Below are 22,500 nucleotides of genomic sequence, written 5' to 3' on the forward strand. Positions count from 1 at the left end.
AGGATTTATTTATTGATACACACTTCAAAGCTCTTCTGTAAGTCACTCTGGATAAGAGCATCAGCTAAATACCATACACATAAATGTACTCTGTCTGTCTACTTGTCTGTCTGTCTGCCTGTCCGTCCATCTGTCCTGTCTATCTATCATTTGACATTTTTGATAGTAAACAGATTAAAATTTTTGTGTGTCTGTCTCTATAAATCCTAAAATAAATAAACATAAAATAACAGGAAGCCTCTAACAAAATATGAATTTCTATTGACATTTTTTAAAAGAATATAACCATGATTATTATACAGTAGCCTATATTCTACAGTTTTACAGACTGTAACACCGGGCTCACGCGCTGGATGAAATCAAATCCCGCTAATAATAGTCTAATATTAAAAATAAATAAATAAATAAATAACCAAACTATTGTTATTAGCCTATTATTATGATGATGATATTTTCTCCCCAGCTCTCACCTCATGACCTTTAGGTTATTGTGTATGAAATAAACCGGATTCGGTCTCGCGCCTGGTTTATGAGTAGTATTTAAAGGGGGTCGGTATTTAACGCGGCCGTGCGCACACGGAGCTCCCCGGTGTGTTAATAACCGTGTGCAGAAGGCTTCCGGCTGATACAGGATTATAATATCGCTTTCAAATCCCGCTGTGTGATGGAGAAGAAACCCCAAATCATTTCACACTCATATAATCTACACACCAACAAAAACATGACAAATGAGTAAAAGGACGTGAATAAATAGCCTGCTAGCACACTAGCTTTAAGTGAAAGTTCAACATACACAGTAAACTTGAATTTAAAAAAAAAAAAAAAACACTTATGAACTGAGGTTTGAATAACACCAAATGAAAGCAAATAATTAAGCCCAGAACTAGCCTAACTCTAACTATTAGCATGTTAGTATGTAATGCTAGGAACGGAAACAGGTATGCTAGCTGCTCTACACTGTAATACCACGACTCCCCGTCCTTTTATTCCGTTAAACATCAACATTTCATTTCAGCAAGCGTCTATTTTCACTATAAACGCCTATAACTCAACATAACCTAGTACAAAGCACTTTTTAAATACGTGTATTACATGTAAATACTGTGAACCGGCTAATGACGCTTGCTAGTTTTCTGGTCACAAATTTTGATACCTGACATTTCATGAACGTTTAACGTATTTACTTCCAAATCAGAATTTATACTAAGGGATTCAAATCTAGATTTTATTACTCTCAGAGGAATTACACAGCAGGCGAGCGAGTCAGAAATAAAACAAAATAAAAAGTTATAATTATTAGCTTAGCGGTTACTTGCCAGGTGCTTGTTAACCTTTTCATTTCTGAGAGGTTTTGTTCACTACAGCTACTAAATGAAGTTAAAAACTAAAGTAAAATATCCGCCATGCGGAGTCAAAGTTTTACACTTTAAGCTGATTAACGTTCAAAATAGAATGGGATAGAATAGAATTTTTTTTTTTTTTTACACGAGTTTATTGAACAATAATTCATTCCTATACTAGAATATTCGTTTAGTTAAAGCACCAAATATACACTCGAGGAAATTAAACTAACATGAAATGTTGTGGAAAAGAATGAGAAACAAAAGATAAACCTACAAACCTGAATTTGAGTCACTAAACTAGCAAACGTCTTAAAATGGCGCCAGTCAGAGATACATGAATGAAATTAAATAGCCTACAGCTTTAAAAAATAATAATAAAAAATAATTATATTATAATATATATAATTAATTAATTGTTTTTTTTTGTTTTTGTTTTTTTTACTATATAAATATAATCCATTACTGTTCAGTGTCTAACTGGAAATAACAGCAAATAAAAAATGTTTACATTAGAGGAAAAACTACTGCGATGTTTAATCGCGAAATTTATCGATTATAATGAACACCATCAGAGAGAAACTTGATGAACAGTAGCATAAAACATCCGTTAAAACCCCCTCATGTTTACTAAAGTGTCTTATTAAAGATTGAAGGATTTAGTTAATAAATAGGTTATAATAAATACTGTGTAATTTAGAAGCTTGGTCAGGATTGTAGTCTATGGGTTATATATATATATATATTAAGTGTAGGATTAATAGCTGATTCGTGAAATCTTTTAATAATTTATAGCCTATCAGGTGTTGAAATGTTTATGCTTTATGAGATTCAGCTGAAAGTTAGCCTAATAGCCGTTCACAATCTGCACACTGCAGATTTATTTATTTATTTATCGCTATTCATTTCCTCACCTTTAATTCGTTTATATAATAATCCGATAAATTATTGTATACTACTCACGCTTTCTGTGCGGCTTTTCTTCTTTTCCGTCCTGCGTACATTTTCTACACAATATCACACTCTCACAATCCGCTGGAGCAAAAAAAAAAATTAAATAAAAATCAAATAAATGTAAAAAAATCAAATCAAAATAAAAATCGATTTTTTTTATTTAAAAAAAATGTAAAACAGCCAATTTGTGATCATTTTTCGCACCGAATTCACTCCCGAGTCCTTAAAGCTGTCTGCAGTTCAAAACAAAAATCATTGAAAGTATTCCTCAGATCACACACACACACACACACACACACACACGCACACACACACACGTTCAAAAACTATTTGTAAAAAAGAAAAAAAAAGAAAAGAAAAAAGTCTCGTGAGCAAAAAAGAAAAATATTTTAGGCTCGTCGTTTTTAATGTTAAATTAGTAGGTGCGCACGTGCGGCGAGTTCATTAACACACCATTCCAACAACAACAACAAAAACACACAATAATATCACAAATGGGTTAAAAAAATTAAAACCCAACAACCCCTTGAGTCCCGGTGTTTCTCCGTTAATTCTCTCCGCAAAACCAGGAGACAGAAAACGGGAACGGCCCGAGCGCGCGCTCCCGACCCGGGCACCACCTCAGATCTGGGGCAGGGCGCGAGCGCGCGCGCAAAGCTGACCGCGCGACTCAGAACAAGGGCGCGCGAAATGTTTAGGGGAAAAAAAAAATAAACCAGTCGAGGTAGGGAGAAAAAAAAAAAAAAAACTTCTCCTGGATACAGTGCGCGAGCGCCAGAAGATTAATCCGTCCAATCACAGAGCGAGCGCGCGGCCTGTGCTACTGACGTAGCAGCGCGCTTCGTTACCTGCACGTGCGAGAGTGCACAATTAATCTGTATATGTACAACACATTAAAACACAACACGCTTTAAAAACTGCACAACTGTTTATTAATGAATTTTTATTTTGTTCCTCTCACTCAACCAGCACTATCATGTCGGTTATAATGTTGGGTGTTTCTTATATATATAAGAAATTATATTTTTAGAAATTGTATTGTATATGCAGCACATGACGTAAGAAATAAACTCACGCCTTCTTGTTTTTACTTCAGTTCAAGAAGCGCTTTCTACTTTTAGTTAAGTTTCATTTTTATTTCCTTCGGTTTTACTTCCTATTCATTAAAATAACTCCGCTGCGGTGACGTCACCACATGACGTATGACGTCACCGTGATTAATTACAGTAGGAACACTAACATGGAAGTGTGTTAAACACTTTAATACACACTGTGCGCAAATCCTCCATCTTATATTACTTATTTACTATTATATATATATATATATATATATATATATATATATATATATATATAATTATTATTATTATTATTATTTATCACGTCAGATAAAGGGTTTGTGTCTGCAGTGTACTCATGACTACTGAACATCAGCACCCTCGCTAGAAAAAGAGTGCTGATAATAACAACACTTTAACAAACCGGTGTGGTCGTTATAATAAACGCTTGTAATAATATAAAGATGTAAATATTCATAGACACAGCAACAGCAAACACACAAGACATTTGCTAATACAAAAAAAAGAACAAATACTACAATATCATTGGAAAATAAAGGTATACAAATTTTACAAGGTGTGCAGGGAAATTTACAAAAATTGTATATACTATATTTGTGAGCACAATAAAAAGATTGTGAAGCGCGACAAAGATGACCAAATAACGTACAATAATAATAATAATAATAATAATAACATAAATCATACACCGATACTGCATTTCAAAAGAAACAGATGAATGTCCTCACTGGAAAGCATCAGAAGTAGCAAGTGCTTCAATTATTATTTCATTCGTTTAACGGTCAAATTTAGCGATTTTTTTTGCCGGATGCTGCGATGACCTTAAGGCGAAGTCGTTTTTGGGGCTGTTCTGTTCACGGTTAAACGATTGAATTTTCACAGTGTCTCGGATCAGGTTTGAAGCAAGCGTATCAGACTCGTATGTCATCGCAAACCAATGGTGGAGATGTCAGGTATGTCAGGTATGCAATCTCATTGGCTGACATCATACACATTAATAATAACCTAAATAGCTAGCAAGGTAACTGGTACACAAAGTACGCATTAAACATAGCTAGCTGGCTAGTGTTACACCGAGATTCTTGTCACTTGTATAGCTAAACATAAACTGCTAAGTAGTTAGCTACCTTGTTAGTCAGATACTAGCTCTCTATAAAAGAAACGATTTCATAAAACGCAGTATTAAACGTCACAGCGGAAGCTGATCATTAAATGAGAAACCTAGCTAGCTATTTCAATGCTGTCATTTGGATTGGATCCTCAACTGTCCTTCTGTAAGGACGACAACCACGAATCTCCAAAAGTTACACGCTGTAGCTTAAAAATAAACGCTAACTGTACTGCTGTACGATTTTAAAAGGTGCCGTGGAGCAGTATGGCACAACGTTGCTAACAATATTATAACCAGCTCAAAAACACACCCCTTCACCTGTCACTTCACCTGTCCATCAGTCATTTCTAAACATCTGGATTCGTAGACAAATGATTTCTTTATCAAAATATTATTCTTTTTTTTTAATTCAAATATCAAAATGTTCTCGTGAAATATCAGTAAACTCTGTATTTTGCATAAAACCTTAACCTCCTCTTTTATCACCTTAATCTATGTCAGGGAAATAGAATATATAGAAAACTAGGGGGGGGAAGCAGACATGAATTTCTGTAGGCACTTAGACAACGCGCAAAAGGAAGAATCTGAGTTAAAAGCACGCTCTTGACCCTTGAACTGTATGGCTCTGAACAACACTAGTGGAAATGAAACTCCAGCCAGTCCCACGCTGGTGACTCGGCCGTGTCCTGAATCCGATCAAGAACGTGGTTGTGCACTTGAAAGGATAGTCCCCTACTGCAGAGTGCACACTCTACATGTGGCTACACATGAATTCAACTTTGACAGGAGCAGATCACCTTGTAGACTGGCTGTAATGTTTTACAGCAAGATTCAAACGCGATACCATCTGTGCAAGGCGATTTGATTTTGATACAACTTCTGCAGGGCTATCTGAACGCAATATCAACTCCGCAGGTTTGGATCTTTACACCCCATCTGCAGGTCTATCTGTTCTCGACACCATCTCTGCAGGTCTACCCGAACTCCATAGGTCGATCTGATCTCGATAAGAACTCTGAAGGTCTATCCGATCTCGGTAACATCTCTGCATGTCTACCCAAACACAATATCCATTCTGCATGTCTATTGGACCTCAACACCATCTCTGCAGGTCTATCTGATCCCAATACCCACTTTGCAGGTCTAGGTGATCTCAATAACTCTGCAGGTCTAACCGAACTCATTACCAACTCTGCAGTTCTATCGGACCTCAACACCATCTCTGCAGGGATATCTGATCCCAGTACACACGTTGCAAGTCTATCTGATCTCGATAACAACTCTGCAGTTCTATCGGACCTCAACACCATCTCTGCAGGGATATCTGATCCCAGTACACACGTTGCAAGTCTATCTGATCTCGATAACAACTCTGCAGTTCTATCGGACCTCAACACCATCTCTGCAGGGATATCTGATCCCAGTACACACGTTGCAAGTCTATCTGATCTCGATAACAACTCTGCAGTTCTATCGGACCTCAACACCATCTCTGCAGGTCTATCTGATCCCAGTACACACGTTGCAAGTCTATCTGATCTCGATAACAACTCTGCAGTTCTATCGGACCTCAACACCATCTCTGCTGGTCTATCTGATCCCAGTACACACGTTGCAAGTCTATCTGATCTCGATAACAACTCTGCAGTTCTATCGGACCTCAACACCATCTCTGCAGGTCTATCTGATCCCAGTACACACGTTGCAAGTCTATCTGATCTCGATAACAACTCTGCAGGTCTCTCTGACCTTGATAACCACTCTGCAGAGTGGTCAGATCAACACCATCTCTGCAGGGATATCTGATCTTGATACTCACTTGGCAAGGAGATCTGATCTTGATACCATTTCTGCAGGGTTATCGGATTTCAATACAGACTAGGTAGAGGTATCTGATCTCAATACCCACTCTGCAGGGATATCTGATCTTGATAGAGACTCTGCAGGAATACCAGATTTAAAAAAAAAAACATCTCTGCAGTCTGATCTCACTACTATCTACAGTCTAAAAACCGATCTAATCTTCAGATGTGATCTCAATATGATCTTCACGAAGAAATCTGATTGAAAACCACCTCTACAGCAAGTCTACAACATCTAATCTCTAATGTAACCTTCTCTGCACAGAGATCCGATCACTCTGCAGGGGTGTCTGATCGCCACACCATCTCCGCAAGAAGGTTTCACAGAAGACTTAACCTCTACTTCCTGATTACAGTTTTGAAACCTTAAGGACCACCTTTGCAGACACTCCAACAAAATGTAATCCAAGATCGGCGCGACACTGCAGTCAGTCCCCGGTGAGGTCAGATCTCAAATGGAGATTTTTGAAGCCACTCGATTCTTGAATTCAGGCTTGAATTCTAACTTGGATGCAAACTTGTCTAACTGTCCACAAACATCTCACTATGCCGGGCAACATTTGAGAATATGGTTAAAAGCAGATCGGTCTTAAAGTGCCCATGAAACATCTTAAAGGTTACGAGTCGATTCCACGCGTCAAAGGAGTTCCGTGTTTCCTTCAGCCGCCAAATCTAAACAAACTTGACGACGTCTTAGCCACCTAGCTGACTAAATATGGTGGGCACTCGCTTCTGAAAGATGCACCAACCGTAATTTAGGTTTTTTAGTTCAGTTTTGTTTTGTTAAAAACTTGAACTATATGGATTTGGGTTGAAGGGGTGTGGGAGGATCCAATGGGCGTGTCTTGAGGGGAAATAAGTCTTGATTAATATTTGTACTGTATATTGGCATATTAAGCAGGTGTAAAGAAAGACCAAAAATGATTGGTTTTCGCACTGGCACATGCCCCTTTGCATATGCCAGTGACGTCTCCGTCAATAAAAACGATGGTGCTGTTTGATTCTGCGTTGACGCCATGTTCTAACTCGGGTCAGTTCATACTTATGATGGAAGAACAGAGGAATTCTAGACAGTCAATTCTAGAATTTAATTAGACTTAACTGGATTCATTTGCCAAATTTCGCATACGCCCCACAGTGTACGATGAGTCGTCGATAGCTTTTTTTTTTTTTTTAAATGAAAATGAATAACGTTCTTCTATGCTGTTTCCTGGGCACTTTAAAATCCATCAGAAAGCCAGCGCACGATGCCTTCGAATTGGCCTGGAGAAGCAATCCGCATCTCACGCACATCTCCGCTGGGCAAAATAAACGTTCAGGACTAGCGGGAAGAGAAGTAGAGCGCTCCATGTCTGCAATCAGTCATATTTCCTTGAGGTTGAGGTACGAAAGCATTCCTAGCTGGTAGATTTGGTAACACGTATATGTTCTATAATGCTATATTAACAATATATAGTCGTATCAAAAGGCGAACGTGTGGAGAAGAATAAGGCACGAAGGACAATTCTCCGACACAGGATGGGAATTAGTAAATATGCGATCGGCTCTGATAAAAGTCTGAAAAGTCGAAACGAAGCGAAGAAGAAGAAGGAAAGAAACGCCGACAGTCTGGCTTGCGGCCTGACTTCTGTGCGTTTGAGTTTCGACACTCTTCAGCGAAGTGTTTTCACTCGTATCACGCCACACCAGCGCTCGCCACCGACTAACTGGCCGACTCCTGCGATTAACCCGGAGTCAGCGAGCTAGCACTTTGTAAAGAGCATTAATTATGATTATAGGTACAAGAAGACACCAAAATGGCTCAATGACATTTGATTAAATGCACATAACAACATATTTAAAAAAAAAAAAAAAAGCATGTTTAAAATAAATTTTTAAAAAAAAAGCTGATTGTGTATACATATACGAAGTCCTCTATCATGATTACCATACCGTAATAATACGTGATGATTTCGACGAACGATGAAAATCCTGGTTATGTGTTCTTACGTTTCTTTGATGTTCCGGATAAAAATAAAAAAATCCACCAAACATCCAGTTAAAATCTGTGCGTTCTCTCAGGCGAGGTGTTTCTCTCTGTATCATAGTGTCATTGGTTAACTGGATGATGGTTTTGGGGTGCGGCATTCCCCCACTATGGAAAAAAAAAAAAAAAAAACAGGAAGGAAAGCTGGAAAGACATTTACGCTTCAGCTTTAGCGGTCAGTCAGGCAGTAGTTTTGGCCCCCCCACAGATCCGCAGCATTGTGGGAGTTATATAAATTAGACGGCACCTAACGTAACACAGCTGCAGGTTAAATTCGATCTGAACTCTATCATAGTGCTACGTCTTTGGATGCAGCTCACGATGTCTTTTTTTTCTTTCAGTCTTTTTAACAAAAAAAAATATTTTACAATCGGTCATTTTTACAGGTGTTGATCTCACCTTCTGTTCTGAAGTGCATCGAGAGAAATCCGAAAGAGAACACACGAGCAGTATGAGGCTTTTCCCTTTTTCCATGACTCTACTCTTTCTGAATAAACAGAAAAATGAGTGTGCGTCTTTTAAAATGACTCCCCCCCTCCCCACCCCAGAATTTCATCCCCGCGAAGAAAAGCTTCCATCTTTTCTACTGCATACTTCATAACTGAGCTCTGAGCAGCTCCTCTCTGCCCCCCAACACACACACACAAAATTCAAGAAAGAAAGAAAACAAAAACACACAAAGAAATGCACAAAAAGGAAAAAATAAGTTCGCTTTTCTGTCCTTCTGAACTTCTTTGGGCAGGGGGTGAGCAAACAAACAAACACACAAATAAGCGGACAAATGATTATATAGACGAGTGTGTGTGAGCAGACATGCAGGGTTTAACACGTAGTCTTGTCTGACGGTACTACCATGACGATTCCAGCCCTTCGCCTTCGATCTCGTTGACGTATTTCAGCTGCAGTAAACCAAAGGGAGAGTCTGAATACGAAGAAGCGTGTACGGTATCTTCACAGGGACGTCCCTCCTTCCTTTCTCCATTCACAAAAGATAGCTGCGCTGGACAGGAATTTTTCCTTTCTAAAAACTGTCATTCTGGGGGTTGCTGGTGAAGCACGGCGTCTCCCCCGTCACAGGGGCGAATTGGAACAGTCCATTCTCCGTGACCGGATTGTTTGCGAACTGTAGGAGATAAATCAGACAAATCGGTTACGTGACCGGTAAACGGTCATACGGTAGAAATAAATTTCACAAAGACTTGCACGTTACCTGTGTCTGACTATTGCAGGTGAGAAACTGCTGCTGCAGATGGCAGGTGACGGCACTGTCCGGTATCACACCCACGTTGTTCAATATGTTCTCCGCGGGTCTGTTTTGAAAGACGTACGAGCCCTGTACTGAATTCTGGGCCGTAAACTCTTTGGTGTTCTGGCAAGACGAGATAACCCCGTCCCGTCCAGCTGAACCATAGTGCAAGCCGTTCATGGGGGCCTGAAGTGCTCTCTCGAACATGCAACTGCTGACAAGTGCAGGTGACACGGTGTTTAACAGCTCCCCCTGCTGGTTATAAGCTGAATTTGATGTCTCCATCAGCTCCCCCTGCTGCCCAAACATAACACTGGATGGGTGCAAGAGCTCCCTCTGTTGTCCATATACTGCATTAGACGTCTGTAAATGTTCCCCCTGCTGTACAAACACAGCATCCGCTGGGTGCACGCTCCCCGCCTGCTGGCCATAAACTGTATTACCGATTACATTAGGCTGAGGATGGGACCCTGAGCTAAAGTTAGACTGTAGCATTAACCTGGGGAGTGGAACTGGTTGGACATGATGATGACCATTTGGGATATTCTGGACGTTGGGAACTTTGGATAATGTGGGACGGCCCTGTTGAACAGGAGGCTGGGATTGCTGCCATGTCGCAAGTCTCTGATTGTCTACGCTCTGATTGCTGAGAGGAAACTGCCCTTTGAGGCAGGCACCTGGTGCAGGGTTTAACATGACGTTTTGGGAAAGTGAAATATTCTTGCTGGTGGGGGCCTGGGGCCCTGTCCACTGACTGCTTGGCCGGATTGCCTGATTGAATGGGACAGAATTATGGTTGTGAAAGCCCACATGTTGAGCTTTGTCGGAATAGCCCAGGTTTCCACTCTGGAGATGATTCTGAACATGCAGTCCAAACTCTGCTTGGTTCTGTTGGGTTGTTGCTGTCTGCTGCACCAGCCTGGCCTGGTTCTGCTGCCCAGAAAGTGAAGGTTCAAATGCCATACTTTCACATAGTTCTACAAATGGTTCCACAGGATTTGCCGGCTGCCCCAGAGCCATCTCTGGCCCAATGTGAGCAAGTTCCGTCAACCCTCTTCCTGGGTCAGCTGTTTCAAGGCCCTCTGAAATACTCAAAAGGTCGTTAATGTCTCCCTGCAGCTGCAGCTCGGACAGACACTCGGGAAGTTGGTCGCTCATGTTGGGGCTGCACTCCTTAAACAGCACGTCCTCCACGTATGAGAAGATGTCGTTGGTTAGGATGTCGTTAAGCTCGACGGGCATCTCGGTACTGCTCAGGTTGTTCATTCTCAGCAGAGCATTCTCCCATTCCTTCAGTTCCTCCTGGTCGATTGTTAGCTCTTCCAGGTTCCCGCACATGCTGCTGTCCCCGATGATCTGCTGCAAGCTGTTGATCATGTCCTGCACTGTCGACTCCTCCTTGATGCCCACAGTGCTCCTTTCTCCATCTGCCCAGGACTTTCCAGGGACGTTAAGAAGGGCGTGGCTGTCACGGAATGCCTTTTCCAGGCAGAACTGAGAGTTGGGATCGCTGTTGGCCTGGTAGACGGATTCATCCTGCTTCAGCATGGAGCTCAACAGTGAGCTTGGAGGCAGCGCGGCAGGTTTACTGATCTTACCCCCTTTGATTTGGGTAGAGATGTTAGTCATGTCTGGAGAAGGGGTTGTCTCATACAGGACGGCTTCTCCGGTGGCAAAGCTGAAGGGCAGCTGCAGCTTCCTCTGACGGAGATGCTCTTCACCTTCTTCGTTACTGGAAAGATGGAAAATTGAAAGGGGGTAAAGGAAAGAACAGAGAAAAAGCAAGATACAGACGGGTTGGTGCCATCCCCACATGCCATCAAACCAATCCCACCCCAAGATCTGTTTGAATGAAAACAAATTGTGAGTCTCACGTTAAAGCTCTCTGTCGTGCCACAATGAAGTCTGGTCGTCCGCCCTTATAGACAAGCCTGGCATTGGCTTGCACCCAGACCCAAGTTCCTGACTTCGTCAGGAGCCGGAAGACTGTGAAACCGCTCTCGCCAGTTTTAATCACTGGAGGAAGAAGAAAAGAATTGAGCATCAGGAAAAATCTTTTATTTCTTCAGTTACTGCAAATGTGATTATGCAAACTTCTGTCATCTTGGTTTTCGGCTTAACAGCGGTTAAACATACATAATTTTGTAAAAACTCTATGTTATGGATGTCATAAACCCTGTAGTACACTTACTACAAAGTAAATAACACTTGTACATGCTACAGTTTGGATTTTTACAAGACATACTGTTTGCTTGTGCTGTAACTCACTTCTCACGTGGTTGTCGGCACAGTACATCATATCTGCAGCGTGGATGAACTGGTAACCAGAGCCTCTCATGCACAGCTCAATCTCATTGTAACCCAGCACCACCTTTCCCCTGCGTGACAGGAGACATACACGCTATGTTATTACAACGCTTGACAAATTAACTCAACTAATGACTCCTCAATTGGATAATTATATATTACATTAGAAGGATGCAAGAGCTCCCCCTGCTGTCAACATACTGCATTAGAAAAGTGCAAGCGCTCCTCCTGCTGTCAATATACTGTATTAGAAGAGTGCAAGCGTTCCCCCTGCTGTCAATATACTGTATTAGAAGGGCGCAAGAGCTCCCCCTGCTGTCAATATACTGTATTAGAAGAGTGCAAGCACTCCCCCTGCTGTCAATATACTGTATTAGAAGGGTGCAAGAGCTCCCCCTGCTGTCTGTAAACTGTATTAGGCGGGTTCAAGAGCTTCCTCTGCAATTTACTGTATTAGAAGAGTGTAAGCGCTCGCCCTGCTGTCAATATACTGTACTAGAAGAGTGCAAGCGTTCCCCCTGCTGTCAATATACTGTATTAGAAGGGCACAAGAGCTCCCCCTGCTGTCAATATACTGTATTAGAAGGGTGCAAGAGCTCCCCCTGCTGTCTGTAAACTGTATTAGACGGGTTCAAGAGCTTCCTCTGCTGTCAATATACTGTATTAGAAGAGTGTAAGCGCTCGCCCTGCTGTCAATATACTGTATTAGAAGTGCAAGAGCTCCCCCTGCTGTCAATATACTGTATTAGAAGTGCAAGCGCTCCCCCTGCTGTCCGTATACTGTATTATATTCCTGTATCACCAAAAAAATCAAGTTTCAGTTGCAGCTGTAACCCTGTGAGGTCACCTGGTATCAATGCCCATAGGTGTAAAGTCCAGCTTGTGTTTGGTCTGGAAGAGAAACGTCTTGCTCCGGATTTCCAAGATAGAGGGCGGCTGGAGGGGTGTAGCTATGACAAACAGAGCCAGCTGAGGATGTGCCATAGTGCCATCCTCTGCCATCTTATTTTGGCCATGAAGATACTTCAGTCGACCGTGGAAGTTCAGGGCCTGAGGTAGAGAAATAAAACACAGCCAAGGTAATTTTTTTGTTCTTGGTGGTGGGTCTCGACTTCTGGACACAAACCACAGCTGTATTTGTGTATGCATTTAACGTGTGTGTGTTTACCAGGAAGCCGGAGGAGTTGTCGAGGAGGCAGCGAAAGCGGCAGCAGAAGCTCCTCTCCAGGAAGGACGAGTTCTCTGGTGGCAGCTGTTGAGGGTTGTAATTTATGATGGCGGTGGTGGTGTCGCTGGTATTCTGGAGGCCTACAGAGGAAAGACAACGACGGCGATGTGCATTATTATAAAAATGAAAACGAAGCTGCAGAACAGACTGACCAGAGAATACATCCAAACGTGTTATTTATTTATTATTTAGATACGGTATCATAATGGTGTCCATAAAAATAAAAAAAAACTCCACCAATTTTCATTTCAGAGGTACATTAAGGTCCTGTATTCATGACCAGAAGGTTGTGAGTTCTAACTCCAGCTCAGCTGTGTGCGTGGAAGTCATTATTATCCTGTCTGTAAGTCATTCTGGATTAAAACAAAACAAAGAAATCTAAACACGTACTGAAGTGAATACAGTACAACGCTGATGACGTCACAGATGCTAACGTGTTTATTTCTGTGTATGAATGAACTGCTGAACTGCACACACACACACACGTTCCTCTGCATACATTCCAGACGTGTTCAGTAACGACAGCCAGACACGCTAACGGCTCGCCGACAACACACACACACACACACACACTCACAGCTTTGTTGGCCCTGTTTGTCAGTATTCATGCTCTATGAGCTGATAAATAGCTCCATCTGTAGTAAACACTCCCTCTAGATTATTATCATGTGCCGTTATATAGCTTTAATACTAACACTCTCTCTCTCTCTCTCACACACACACACACACACACACATCTATGGATCAGACATGGACACAACGCCACCCCCTCGTGGCTGAGTCTCGTAACACCATGCAAATTCATCAGGAGACAAGTTCATACATGCTTTTTTATCTCGGATTGGAAAGAATGTCCCCACAAGGACAGGAATGTGAGACAGGTTTGATGTTGTGGCTGGTCCCCACGGGAATATTTTTTTAACACAATATTTTCTTCATTTTTTTTTTTTAAATGCAGGTTTTTACTTTAAAAAAGAAAGAAAGAAAGTAAGAAAAAGTAAAGGTTTCATTTTGGCTACTGATGTTACTAGAGGTGCAGAAGGTAGTAAAGACAAATGTGTCTATGTGTGTGTGTGTGTTGGTGTGTTTATGTGTGTGTGTGTGTCCGTGCCTGTGTGTGGATGTGTGTGTATTTGTATGTGTGTGCGTGTGTGTATATATGTGTGTGTTGGTGCGTGTACATGTGTGTGTATGTGTCTCTGTGTGTATGTGTGTGTGTGTGTCTGTGCGTGTGTGTGTATGTATGTGTGTCTGTGTCTGAGTATGTGTGAATGTGTGTGTATGTATGTATATGTGTGTGTGTGTGTTTGTATGTGTCTGTGTGTGCGTGTGTGTGTCTATGTGTCTGTGTGTGTGTCTGTGCGTGTGTGTGTGTGTGTATGTGTCTGTGTGTGTGTGTGTGTGAGTGTATGGTACGTACCATCAGCATCGTCAGTGAGCTCACCCTGTGTGGGTTTCAGGGCGAAGTGCAGCTGTCTCCTGAACATGGCACGGTCATCAGTGTGGATCAGCTCGAACACACTCTGGTGCACCACATCAGACTACACACACACACACACACACACACACACAAACATTGTTGGATATTTCATTACAGCATGACAAATATTTTCATGTGTATTAAATAACCTTCACTTTGATCTGTAATACATCGGCTCCCTCTAGTGGTCAGTCCTGTTAACACAGTTTCACCTGTCTCACTCTCTCACTAGATAATTTCCTGTTTCACTGTGATTGATTTTAAAAACAAAAAACGGAGACTTTAAGTACGACTTCACTTAGTATATATATATTTTTACATTTATTTTGAGACGTTAGTCCACTTTCTTTTTTTTTATGACTTTCCTCCATATTTTGAAACTTCTTTTTTCTTTGATTTTAAGACTTTCCTCTATTTATTTTATTTTGTGTGTGATGTGTCATTAATGTAAACTACTTACGAGTGTGAATGAGAACAGAGTACTCAACACAGCGAGTGAGCCCGACTGGATTGTTGCATTATGCCATGAAGACATGTGTGTATGTATGTGGGTGTGTGTGTGTGTGCACGTGCATGAATGCAGGTGAGGACATTTGAACTGAAGTGAACTTTGTACTTTTGTGCATAACTGTGTATTACACCTGTCTCTCTCTCTCTCTCTCTCTCTCTACACCTGGCTCTCTCTCTCTCTCTCAGACAGGTCTTTCTGGTTCTCCATAAATAAAATGTAGAGGGTCTGTGTTTTGAACGCGGAACAGAACCAAGCGTGCCTCTGCTATTGCAATCATCATAAACACACACACACACACACACACACACACACACACACAAAGCATGACCGTGCTGCAATCAGCATGCTTTCACAACCCGACACTGACGAGAGATTAGCTGTAACACATACACACACACTTACACACACACAATCCTCAGTTTATTTAGGGTTTATACCATTGTATCTAATTATTAGTTGAACATAATGTGTGAATGTTAGTGAATTAGTATTAGTATGAATTAGCCTCCGTGTGTGTGTGAGTGTGTGTGAGTGTGTGTGTGTGTGTGTGTGTGTTCTGACCTGATGAAAGCCCAGGTAGTCCTGTATGGTAGGTGAGGAGTAGAACACATAACCTTCAGCTGTTATAACCATCACGAATCCAGTCAGAGCCTGAAACACAAACACACACACACACACACACACACACACACCATGATTTACAATCATGCATAAAAAAAGCACCAAAAGAATAATTCTGATGGGGGTATCAAAGTATGTGTATGTGTGTGTGTGTGTGTGTGTGTGTGTGTGTGTGAGGAAGAGGGCTCATAATTAGCAGGGCCTTTGTTAAGGTGTTGATCGTGACAACAAAAAGCGAGAGAATATGAGCCACGCAAAGGGAGAGACAGAGAGAAGGACAGACAGCAAAGAGAGAGAGAGAGAGAGAGAGAGAGATAGATTTGTGTGTATGAATACGTTTGAGCAATCAATGCCCTGCATAATTTATAGCTCCGCCCACACACCCTTGCTTGGTTCTTGACAAAACGTAAGATCATGGATTTGTTTCTGTGCCACGCTGTCTGATGGAGCGTGTGTGTGTGTGTGTACCTGCAGCAGTAACTCCCCCTCGGAGAAGCTCACTCCATCCAGACTGCTGGCCTTCTGTCCGTTTGCTCCCAGAGTCCCCACTTGCCAGGCGTTAGCTCCGCCCACTGCCTTCTTCATCGTGGCTAAACAATGCAAACACAGACAGAGGAAAGGGTTAATGCGTGGAGGTATTATTATTAAGTTCATAATTTCAGATGATCAGAATCATGAATACTGAATTCAATCAAAATCCTTTCCCAATCCCTATACGTTAATCCCTACACACTAAACCCTAACCCTACACACTAACCCTAACCCTACACACTAAACCCGAATCACTAACCCCAATCCCTACACACTAACCCTAACCCTACACACTAAACCCGAATCATTAACCCCTAATCCCCACACACTAGACCCGAATCACTAACACCTAATCCTTACACAATAATCCTATTCCCTACACACTAAACCCGAATCACTAATCCCTACACACTAACCCCTAATCCCTACACACTAAACCCAAATCACTAACACCTAATCCTTACACAAAACTCCTATTCCCTACACACTAACCCTAATCCCTACACACTAAACTTGAATCACTAACACCTAATCCTTACACAATAATCCTATTTCCTACACACTAACCCTAATCCCTACACACTAAACCCGAATCACTAACCACTAATCCCTACACACTAACCCCTAATCCCTACACACTAACCCTAATCCCTACACACTAAACCCGAATCACTAACCACTAATCCCTACACACTAACCCCTAATCCCTACACACTAACCCTAATCCCTACACACTAAACCCGAATCACTAACCCCTAATCCCTACACACTAACCCTAATCCCTACACACTAAACCTGAATCACTAACCCCTAATCCCTACACACTAACCCCGAATCACTAATCCCTAATCCCCCAATCCCTACACTCTAGGGACGTCATGATACCAAAAATCTAGTAGCCGGTACCGATACCACCAAAAGTACACGATATTTGATACCAAAGTCGATACCACGGTGTGGTACAAAAATAAAATAAAAAAACTCTGCAATCCCTATACGTTAATCTCTACACACTAAACCCGAATCACTAACCCCTAATCCCTACACACTAATCCTAACCCTACACACTAAACCCGAATCATTAACCCCTAATACCTACACACTAACCCTAACCCTACACACTAAACCCGAATCACTAACCCCTAATCCCTACACACTAACCCTAACCCTACACACTAAACCCGAATCATTAACCCCTAATCCCTACACACTAAACCCGAATCACTAACCCCTAATCCCTACACACTAAACCCGAATCACTAACACCTAATCTTTACACAATAATCCTATTCTCTACACACTAACCTTAATCCCTACACACTAAACCCGAATCACTAACCACTAATCCCTACACACTAAACCCGAATCACTAACACCTAATCCTTACACAATAATCCTATTCTCTACACACTAACCTTAATCCCTACACACTAAACCCGAATCACTAACCACTAATCCCTACACACTAAACCCGAATCACTAACACCTAATCCTTACACAATAATCCTATTCTCTACACACTAACCTTAATCCCTACACACTAAACCCGAATCACTAACCACTAATCCCTACACACTAAACCCGAATCACTAACCCCTAATCCTTACACAATAATCCTATTCTCTACACACTAACCTCTAATCCCTACACACTAAACCCGAATCACTAACCCCAATCCCTACACGCTAACCTCTAATCCCTAAACACTAAACCCTAATCCCTACACACTAAACCCAAATCACTAACCCCTAATCCTCTAATCCCTACACACTAAACCTGAATCACTAACCCCTAATCCCTACACACTAACCCTGAATCACTAACCCCTAATCCTCTAATCCCTACACACTAAACCTGAATCATTAACCCCTAATCCCTACACACTAACCCCTAATCCTAACCCTAATCCCTAAACTTTACTCACTAACCCCAAATGCTAATCCCTATCCTCTAATCCCTCTTCTAGCCATTTTAAAAACAACTGCAGTTTTTTTGAAAACACATTGCACAAAGAGGCATCTGCGCACACACACACACACACACACACACATCTGAAGGCAGAAGTGAGAGCACAAAAGGAGAAGTATGAGATATTTTTCTCTCTTGTTGATGAGTAATACACTGTGTTCCTTCTCAGGTTAATTTCCAGTAACTCCACTGTGTGTGAGTGTGTGTGTGTGTGAGAGAGAGAGTGTGTGTGTGTGTGTGTGTGAGAGAGAGAGTGTGAGAGAGAGGGATGCTCTTGTATGTATGTGTTGAGGCCCAGGTGCTAATATTTTAGTTACGTATAGTGAGAAACTTTTAACTCCACACGTGTGTGTGTGAAGGATTAAGAACACACCTCAGGCTGTTTAATGCTGGTGTTCGTGTGTGTGTGTGTGTGTGTGTGTATGTGTGAGAGAGAGAGTGCCAAACTTTTATTGCTGCCTCCTTTCAATCATACCCACACACCCACTGTGTTTAACACGAGCACTACATTCAGATTTCAGGCTCACTCAATAGACACACACACACACACACACACACACACACACACACACACACACACTGAAAGGCAGAGTGAGCTCTCTCTCTGTGTGTAGCACAGGTCTGGACTTGTGGTAAAGTGGAATGATGAGACTTTGTGATCTCTGTGTCAACTTCAAAATGTGTGTGTCTGCGAGAGAGAACCTCTGTGTGTGTGTATGTGTGTGTGTTATGATGTCACTCCCTGCTGTCAGCCAATCACAAAGTGGCATTTTACATCTCTGGCTTAATCTAGCTCTGTTCTCTCTTTCTTTCTCTCTCTCTCTCTCACACACACACACACACACATATATTTCAGAATTCTCATTAGGGTTCTAGAATCTCATTGCTGATCAGGGAGAGAGAGAGAGAGCGGGAGAGAGAGGGAGAGAGAAAGAGAAAAAGGGAGAGAGAGAAAGAGGAAGAGAAATGTGTCCATTCTCCCTACATATACAGACCCGACCTTTGACCTGTGAGGGACTGTGATGAGCTGCTGTGCCAAAAAGAGAAATCTCACTGTTTACATCCCACCCACACACGTGTGTGTGTTTGTGTGTGTGTGTGTGTGTGTGTGTGCATCGGTGTATGTGTGTGTATGAGTGTATGTGTGCATATGTGTGTGTGTCCATGTGTGTGCATCAGTGTATGTGTGTTTATGAGTGTATGTGTGTATATGCGTGTGTGTATGTGTCCATGTCTGTGTATGAGTGTGTGTGTGAAAGTGTGTGTGTGTGTGTGTGTGTGTGTGTGTATGTGTGGTAAGTTTACCCTGCAGTCAGTCATAATGCTGAGGCAGTAATTATAATCTAACACCAACATGACACACACAGAGGGACGAGCCACAGCATGCAGGTGTGTGTGTGTGTGTGTGTAAGTTTGGACAGGAATCTGATGTGGTAACTGTAATGAATCAGCCCTTGTCATACCCTCTCCACACACTCATCTAAACATCCCTCTGTCTCACTCTCTGTCTGTCTCTCTCGATCACTCTTTTTCTTCTTTCTCTTGCTTTCCTCTCACTTTATCACTTTCTCTCCCGTTCTCATTCTTTCCATCCGTGATTCCTTTTCTCCCTCCCTTTTTCTCTGGTTCATGTTTTCTCCTTGCTCTATCTTGTTCTCTCGTTCTCTCTCTCTCTCTCTTTCCTTTCCTGTTTTTTGCACTTCATCACTTACTCTCCCTCTCTTTTTCCTCGATTCTCTCTCTCTCTTCACCCTTCACGCCCCGCTGATCTTAATTATCCAAACTCCATAACTCTCTGAAATGGAACACCCCCAAAACACCCCTCCCTCAGTCCCTCTCTCTTTCTGTCTGTCTTTTTCCTCCCTCCAACTCCCTTTCTTTCTTTCTCTCTCTCTCTCTCTCTCTCACTTTTTCCCAAAACTCCAGTGTCTGTTGCCAGGGTTGAAAGTTTGCACGGTTTCTCCTCACGCAAGGTTCAACACACACACATACACACAGACAGACAGACAGACACACACACATGAACAAAATGAGAGAGAAAGAGAGACAGAAAGAGGGTGAGACGGGTGTGTGTGGGGGAGGGGTATCTATAGGTAAGTCTGCATGTAATGTAAACAACTCACTTCCTTGCTGGCTCACTTCAGATCTGAGTGAGTTACACACACACATGCACACACACACACACACACACACACACACACACAATGATCACTGGCAGCTTCTGCCACTTCCTGCTGTCTGCATTGTGGGACCTCCACCAACACCCCCTACCGCCCCACCCCCAACTATTCCTGCCTCCACTACCACTGAAGTGCGCGCACCTCGAACACTTAACGAACTCTAGACCACAGACGTGTGAAGTAGTTTCGGTTCTAATGTAGTCGTTAGCTTCATTATGGTGCATGAGCACGGCTAAATCATTTACAGAATAGTTTTATTGTTTAGATTTAATAAACAGGCTCACCAGTGCCCTGTGTAGAGTCTTTAACGTGTTTATTCAATTCCATGTGTAGGGCAACCTTCTAAAAAATCTCAACCTTGTAAAGAATCTCCAACTTGTAAAGAATAGTGACCTTGTAAAAAATCTCAAACTTGTAAAGAATTTCAAACTTGTAAAGATTAGTGACCTTGTAACGAATCTCGACCTTGTAAAGGATAGTGATCTTGTAAAGAATAGTGACCTTGTAAAGAATCTCAAACTTGTAAAGAATAGTGACCGTGTAAAAAATCTCAAAGTTGTAAAGAATCTCAAACTTGTAAAGAATAGTGACCTTGTAAAGAATCTCAAAGTTGTAAAGAATCTCCAACTTGTAAAGAATAGTGATCTTGTAAAGAATAGTGACCTTGTAAAGAATCTCAAACTTGTAAAGAATAGTGACCTTGTAAAGAATCTCAAACTTGTAAAGAATAGTGACCTTGTAAAGAATCTCAAAGTTGTAAAGAATCTCCAACTTGTAAAGAATAGTGATCTTGTAAAGAATCTCAAACTTGTAAAGAATAGTGACCGTGTAAAAAATCTCAAAGTTGTAAAGAATCTCCAACTTGTAAAGAATAGTGACCTTGTAAAGAATCTCAAACTTGTAAAGAATAGTGACCTTGTAAAGAATCTCAAAGTTGTAAAGAATCTCCAACTTGTAAAGAATAGTGATCTTGTAAAGAATAGTGACCTTGTAAAGAATCTCAAACTTGTAAAGAATAGTGATCTTGTAAAGAATCTCAAACTTGTAAAGAATAGTGACCGTGTAAAAAATCTCAAAGTTGTAAAGAATCTCCAACTTGTAAAGAATAGTGACCTTGTAAAGAATCTCAAACTTGTAAAGAATAGTGACCTTGTAAAGAATCTCAAACTTGAAAATAGTGACCTTGTAAAGAAACTTAACCTTGTAAAGAATAGTGACCTTGTAAAGAATCTTAACCTTGTAAAGAATAGTGACCTTGTAAAGAATCTTAACCTTGTAAAGAATAGTGACCTTGTAAAGAATCTTAACCTTGTAAAGAATAGTGACCTTGTAAAGAATCTTAACGTTGTAAAGAATAGTGACCTTGTAAAGAATAGTAACCTTGTAAATAGTGACCTTCTAAAGAATAGTGACCTTGTAAAGAATAGTAACCTTGTAAATAGTGACCTTCTAAAGAATAGTGACCTTGTAAAGAATCTTAACCTTGTAAAGAATAGTGACCTTGTAAAGAACCTCAACCTTATAAAGAATCTGAACCTTGTAAATGAGAACTCTCCCCCCTGTAAAGAGTTTCAGCTTTGTAAAGAATATCACCTTCACAACAAAAGTTAACTCTACAACAAATCCCAACCTTGTACTGAAAGTCAGCTTTACAATGAATATCAACCTTGTAAAGTATATCGACTTTACAAGCAGAGTTTTTGTCAGAACCTTGACATCTTGAAGAATCTTAACCTTGTAAAATCTGACCTTTACAACCTCTTCTTGTAGCAACGCTCAACATTGTCAAAAAATCCTTTAAAAGAATTCTTAACCTCGCGAGTGAATCCCCAACCCGCAAGCAGATTCCCTCACAAAGAATCAGCACCTTACAAAGGATTGACCTCGCAACAAATCTCAACCTGACACATGATTTCTGACGTTCTGAGCAAATCATGACCTTAGAAGAAGAATCTCAGAACTGACGAGCTGATCTTAGATCACAGCTCTGATTCGAAATACAATTAAACGACTCTGTAACACAGCCCCACCCTCTAGATACACAGCTGCCTACATC

At 41.3% G+C, this 22,500-nt stretch overlaps 2 protein-coding genes across 2 annotated transcripts in view; both read right to left on the reverse strand.

Moving 5' to 3' along the window:
* The window catches only part of ahr1b (aryl hydrocarbon receptor 1b), an 11,585-nt gene extending 11,342 nt beyond the window's left edge, over positions 1 to 243 (reverse strand). The window contains exon 1 of the mRNA XM_053617172.1: positions 1 to 243. This exon is cut by the window's left edge and continues 286 nt beyond it. The gene's annotated coding sequence lies outside the window, so the exon portion shown is untranslated.
* A 3,540-nt stretch (positions 244 to 3,783) lies between these two features.
* The window catches only part of ahr2 (aryl hydrocarbon receptor 2), a 54,032-nt gene continuing 35,315 nt past the window's right edge, over positions 3,784 to 22,500 (reverse strand). The window contains exons 3-11 of the mRNA XM_053617171.1: positions 16,234 to 16,355; positions 15,706 to 15,795; positions 14,574 to 14,694; positions 13,094 to 13,233; positions 12,773 to 12,975; positions 11,887 to 11,996; positions 11,493 to 11,634; positions 9,583 to 11,350; positions 3,784 to 9,495 (exon numbers count right to left, since the gene is read on the reverse strand). Coding sequence (XP_053473146.1) covers positions 9,394 to 9,495; positions 9,583 to 11,350; positions 11,493 to 11,634; positions 11,887 to 11,996; positions 12,773 to 12,975; positions 13,094 to 13,233; positions 14,574 to 14,694; positions 15,706 to 15,795; positions 16,234 to 16,355 — 2,798 coding nt within the window. The 3' untranslated portion in view covers positions 3,784 to 9,393. The remainder of the gene's footprint in view (positions 9,496 to 9,582; positions 11,351 to 11,492; positions 11,635 to 11,886; positions 11,997 to 12,772; positions 12,976 to 13,093; positions 13,234 to 14,573; positions 14,695 to 15,705; positions 15,796 to 16,233; positions 16,356 to 22,500) is intronic.

This window comes from Ictalurus furcatus, chromosome 27 (genome assembly GCF_023375685.1).
Source record: "Ictalurus furcatus strain D&B chromosome 27, Billie_1.0, whole genome shotgun sequence".
Classification (NCBI taxonomy): domain Eukaryota; kingdom Metazoa; phylum Chordata; class Actinopteri; order Siluriformes; family Ictaluridae; genus Ictalurus; species Ictalurus furcatus.